Source organism: Dendrobium catenatum, unplaced genomic scaffold (assembly GCF_001605985.2).
Source record: "Dendrobium catenatum unplaced genomic scaffold, ASM160598v2 fragScaff_scaffold_1090, whole genome shotgun sequence".
Classification (NCBI taxonomy): domain Eukaryota; kingdom Viridiplantae; phylum Streptophyta; class Magnoliopsida; order Asparagales; family Orchidaceae; genus Dendrobium; species Dendrobium catenatum.
The window spans coordinates 370,789-376,616 of NW_021319552.1; the positions used below are offsets into that span (position 1 = coordinate 370,789).

The following is a 5,828-nucleotide window of genomic DNA, read 5'->3' on the forward strand; positions in this document are numbered from 1 at the left end:
GTCTGACCGTCACCGATTAATTCATTTATCTATATACTCTGTTGTGTCATTTTATATACATTTTTCTTTTCTCTCTCCTACTTTCTCTCCCCTAAAATCTTTTTTTAATATTTTTATAGCTTGAGCAAGACGACTTTGCATAGTTCTAAATTTATTTATTTTATTGATTTAATAACTAATTAAATTCTTAATGATAATCATTTTAAAAATTTACCCATATGTTAATTGTGTAAAGCTTTTTAGCATCTTTTTAAGGTCAAAAAATGCTAGCCGCAAAAAAAAAAATAAAATAAAATAAAATAAAATCCTAGCCACAGAAGAAGAAGGCAACCCCACACCTGCTATAGCCACAATTAGCTTTGGCTTTTCAATCAATTAACAGTATCCTATTCATTACTCTATTCTAGAAAAAGGACATTTTATCTTTATTTTATTTGGTTTTGTTTTTTCTTATTCTTCTCTCTCTTACTAATAGACTAAAACTTCAATATCAAGGCAAAGTTAAAACAAATAAAATAATAATTAAATATTTAATAATTTATTTTAAAATTTTAAACTCATTTTTGTTACTATACTATTAGTTTATAAATAATAAATATTTTTCTTAAACGGGAACTAATTATATTCCTTTAGAGATGTAAATGAGTCGAGTTGAGCTCAACTCACCTGTAACTTGAGCTTGAGCTTGATTACGTAATCGAGTTCAGTTCAAGCTTGAACTTAATTATGTGAGTTCGAGAATGCCCTCAAGCTGGCTTGCTTATAATGAAAGAGAAAGAACGATTAATTATTCAAGAAATTATCATGATAAAATTATAAAAAAGAAAAAGAATTTAGAAGATAAATAATAAAAAAAAATCATTTGATATAAAAAATTGAGATGTAATTTTTAAATATTTATAATAACTTGATACTTGAACTTCTAAATTCTAACATATTTTAAATTTATTTTATAGGAATACCTTTTAAATAAGTCAGCTCTTAATCTAACGAGTGGAGTCTATACAAGCTCAAATTTAGCTCGATAAGACGATAACTCATCAAGCTCGACTCGCAAATCATTTATTGATGATGCGAGCTTGAGCATGCTCATTAATCTGCTTCACTAACTTCTTAGACTACTATATTTCATTATAATTTATCAATAATTATTTCAATTTAACTTTTTTTTTTTGGGAAATGATTTAAATTTGACTTAATATCACTTTTATGTGATCTAAAACAAAAAGGTGGCTATCCTTCTCACATAAACCAAAATTTAATCTCAAAAAAACAAAATTTCATCCTCTTCCCAGAAATCGAAACTAATGAAGAATTACAAGTCTTAAGTAATAAATGTGATGGAATAATCTACTCAGACTATTCGAATTTGACCAATAGCGCTCAAAATCAAACGGAAGACTTCCCATTCCAACGGAGGAATCAAAAAAAGCTTTTTTTTTATATATAAATTTATTGTGGTCACTATTATTTTATATATAATTTTCACCCAAAGTCTCTCCTTTTCTCTGGATAACAGATGAGGTATAATTATTCAGGCACGCGCATCCAATCAAAAGGCACAAACTTTTTTCAACATCTCTGCAAAAAGTCTTGACTTGAGAGTTCGGTTCAGAGTAGTATTGTTTCTTCTTTAATGGCTGGTTAGCAGTGAGCTAGAGAACCAAACTTCCTTGCTTTCCTGGGATTCCTGAGCCTGCTCAGAGTTTTTGGTGAAAGGTTTGATTTTTATTATTTTTGTTGGTGCTACTTTTGGTTTTCTTTCATTTTATTCTGTTTTTTCTTCTATTTGGTGCAAAGATTCCTGATTTTGCGCAGTATTTGATGGTTTCCTCGAGCTTCTTCTATTTGTTAGGGTTCCAGTCTTTTGAGATGAACATAATTGAGTCTTGGTGGAGCTTCTGCACCAAGAATTAGGAATTTAGTGGTTAGGTTTTCTTGAATTCTTAGTTTACTAAAGTGTTGTTCTCTTTTTTTTGCGTTCAAGTTGGGATTTTGGGACTTTTGGAAGGGCTGCCTTGAGGTTTTCTTACTTGTTCATTGATGTATTTCTAAGCTAGCTTAGACAAGCTTTTCTGCATCTCAACTTTGTTATTGAAGTGAAATTTGTCATATTTTTTTTCCTTGCTTGAGTGTTTTGATTGTATAGGTGAACTTGCTTGGCTTATTCATGGACTCCTGCAAACCCCTTCCCCAAACATTCAATTCTTTTGCCGCCATGGCTGGAACTAACAAGCTCAGAAATGATTCCTTCATCAGCAGTTCTGAAAAACCGAGCTCCATTGCCGAAGTTCTTACGGATGGATTCATCGGCTCTCTTGAAATATTTGTTCACCAAGCAAGAGACATCCACAACATTTGCATCTACCAAAACCAGGATGTTTATGCCAAGCTTTGCCTCACCAGTGACCCAGAATCCTCAGTCTCCACCAAGACTATCACTGGAGGTGGAAGGTTTCCAGTCTTCAATGAGAACCTTAAGCTCAATGTTCGAACCGTCGATACCTCACTCAAATGTGAGATATGGATGCTCAGTAGGGTTAAGAATTATCTTGAAGACCAGCTACTTGGCTTTGCCCTTGTTCCTCTTTCTCAAATTGTCATGAACAATGGTAAACTGGAAAAGGAATTCTCCCTTTCCTCCACAGATCTCTTCCATTCTCCTGCCGGCTTTGTGTCGCTGACGATATCTTATTCTGGTTCAACTCCAGAGCTTATGGCGATTGTATCTAATGTTGGACATGCTGTGTTACCTGATGCAGCAAATGATAACTCAATCTCTTCTGAATATGTCAATATAGAGTTCCCTGACTTGAAGATTGTATCTGAAAACAAGATGATGATTTCAGAATACTTTGGGATTTCATGCCCCAATACAGAGTCTCAAAACGGCGAATGTCGTGTTGATTGCCCTGATAATGATGCCCAAGAAAGGAATGTTCAGATTTTCTCGACCGACAATAGCTGTATCGCCATTGGAGTTGCGGATAAGGATTCTCCTTTAAGTAGTGGTTCAGCTGATGTGCCTACTGTGACAAATGCAGCTAATTCTCAGGTTGTTTCAGAACCATCAGGCACTACTGAATCTCCAACTGAGAAAAACAAAACCAGTGAAGTTGCAGATGGTGATACCAGTTCCCCTGATGCAGCAGAAAAGCCATATGTTCTTCCTCTGATCAAGATCAATCTTGAGCCCGAGCAACCAGTGATACAACAGGAGATAGTCGACATGTACATGAAAAGCATGCAGCAATTTACAGAGTCATTAGCTAAGATGAAGCTTCCTATGGATATAGAGAATAACAATGGCGGTGGTGAAGCCGGTAATGACAATGATCCTGCTTCTGACAAGAAACCACAGGCTTCAGAGAAGACAAGTACTCCCAGGGTTTTCTATGGGAGCAGAGCTTTCTTCTAATTACTGGATCTTCTCTGATGAGATTTCAGATTTCTATTAGGTACTAGTTGAACTTGTTATGAACATCATGCAGAAATCTATGCACTTTTTTTGCATGTTGAGTAGGTTATGAGAAAGTAAGCTGAGCATTAGCTCCTTCTACTATCATGTATCACTTGTTTCATGAACTGTTTACTTTTAACCATGATATGAATGCCATTTGCAATCAGTTGTTTAACATGTTTTTAGTTTCTTCTTTTTGTTTGTATACTATGGCTTCGTTTGGGACGTTTTTCTTATTACTTCTTAAAGCAGCTTTCTAGTACAAAAATTAGAAAGCTGCTTTAAGAAGTAGAAAGAAAGCCGTCCAAAACGAAGCCTATATTAGTTGATCAGCTGGCCATTAAATATCATTGTTTCATGTTTTCTGAATATTTAAGCGCAATTAGTGCTTTGTTCTTATTACTTGTAATATCTATTGTGCTTTCTTATATGTGATGCTATATGTCAATACCTGAAATAATGAAGAGATTGCAAATAGATCATTCAGGCTTCGTTTGGGACGGCTGTCATACTAGTTCTTAAAGCATTTTGTACTAGAAAGCTGCTTTAAGAAGCAGTAAGAAAGCCATCTCAAACGAAGCCTCAATATTTGTAAAGGGCATGAAGGCCTAGGATTGCTCCTGCATAACATAGTTGAAGAAAGCATGCTCGAATCGACTTATCTAGCCATTTTCCATTTGGACTTGGATGAATCATAGAAGGCATTGCCAACTTATCGCCGGTGTTTCGCCGGCTTTCAACTAATGTGATCTAGATTAGAGTTTCAGTTAACAAAATTTGATTTTATTATGTTACCTCCCTCAAATTGTTTCTAGCTCACCCATGCCTTATGCTGAACTCTCATCATTGCTTTGAAATGAACTGCAGGAATTCATTTTTTTCTGCATTATTCTGGTGGAGAAGCCCAGAAATCCTTAGCTTTCTTCTAGAAAATGCAATTTCTTTTCTTCTAACCAAGCATTGGCAAATGGGAAATATGACTAAGTAGTCCTATGAAATAATAAATTTTCACTTTTTGGGTGCAAAGTCTTCTTGATTTCTTTGCCTGTATGGTTTCTTCATTATGTAATATTTATATGACTATTCAGTAGTCAGCCTCTAGACCTTCTATTCTCTACAAGATTCTAAAGTATTCTCCTTATCTCAAGACTTTTGGGAAAAGGTGAGGAAGACTTGCTAGAGAAAATTCAAATAAATAAATAAATAAAATATTTTTTCCTGATGTATAATGCAAGAGATGATTATGATCTTTTTATTTCTTTTATGGTAAGTTTGAAAGTGAATAATTTCATGCTCTGGAGCTTTTGCCATGTAGTAAGTGAAGTGGACATATGAAGTTGAAAGATCAACTTTTTTTTTTCTTCTTGTTTTACTTTTATAAAGTTAATTTTGTGTTGTGAATTTGACTCAAGCCATAAAGATGACTAAAAAATTAGATTAAATTTTGTTTAGCTTTTCGTCAATTCCGAAATTTACGAGCTTGTTAATGAGTTAGGTTCAGCACGAATCAAATTTAAATTGAGGTGGACCTAAAATGAAATGTGCATGCATGAGAGCATGAAGGTGCATGTAAATATGTTTATGTTTACATTTCCTAGTTGTTTTAATGCTTATAATAGGGGTGTCAATAAATGACCTAATCCAACAGCCCGACTTATAAAATTTGGGTGCGGGCTAACCAATCTAATAAATGAGTCGGGTTTGAAATTTTGACCCATTTAATTTGTGGATCGGGTTTGGGTTAACTCACAAATTCGATTTTGACCCAATGGTGACCCATTTTGTTGTTTTTTTTCTTCCTCTTGCATGCTCTTGCTTGTTTGTGTGTTTTTCTTATTTTTTATCAATTAATGTAAACTCTATAGCAAACAAGTTAGAATTTTTTATTTCTTTAATCAAAATAGGTTATCGGGGCATCCGTGTAGCCAACGGGTCGATTTGAGTCAACTTTTTATTAAACAGATCAAGTTTAGGTTGACTGGATTCATATCCAGTAAACATTGGTTCAAACTCAAACCTGATCCGTTAACTTGTTTTGACACCCCTAGCTTAATATTAATCTATGAAAATATATGAATGCATATATAATTGATACATACTCCAAAAATTATCTTGATCGGGCACGAATCTCGAGGCAAAAGCTAGTTGGAAACTTCAAAAATTAATTTTGGGAGCCCCCAAACTCCGATTTCAGCAAGCTTATAGTCAAATTGAGCGTCTCAGAAATACGAACCCAACGACACCAAGATCAACCCAATCCGAGCCCAAATGAGTCTGAATCAAGGGCTCAAAGCGCTGTTGGAAGGTTCAAACCGCAATTTGAGTTACCAAACGGTCTCCGATTTTGACGAGCTTATACTCGAATCGA

The 5,828-nt window shown here is 34.5% G+C and overlaps 1 protein-coding gene across 1 annotated transcript; it reads left to right on the forward strand.

Moving 5' to 3' along the window:
- The first annotated feature begins 1,530 nt into the window (after positions 1 to 1,530).
- Positions 1,531 to 3,637, forward strand: LOC110104712. The gene is made up of 2 exons (XM_020833940.2): positions 1,531 to 1,719; positions 2,150 to 3,637. Exon 2 carries the CDS (start codon positions 2,171 to 2,173, stop codon positions 3,416 to 3,418), a length of 1,248 nt encoding a protein of 415 aa, XP_020689599.1. The 5' UTR covers positions 1,531 to 1,719; positions 2,150 to 2,170; the 3' UTR covers positions 3,419 to 3,637.
- The last annotated feature ends 2,191 nt before the right edge of the window (positions 3,638 to 5,828 follow it).

What these genes read in the sequence shown, in the direction of transcription:
- LOC110104712 (XM_020833940.2), top strand. Translation starts at nt 2,171, where the DNA reads ATGGACTCCTGCAAACCCCTTCCCCAAACATTCAATTCTTTTGCCGCC.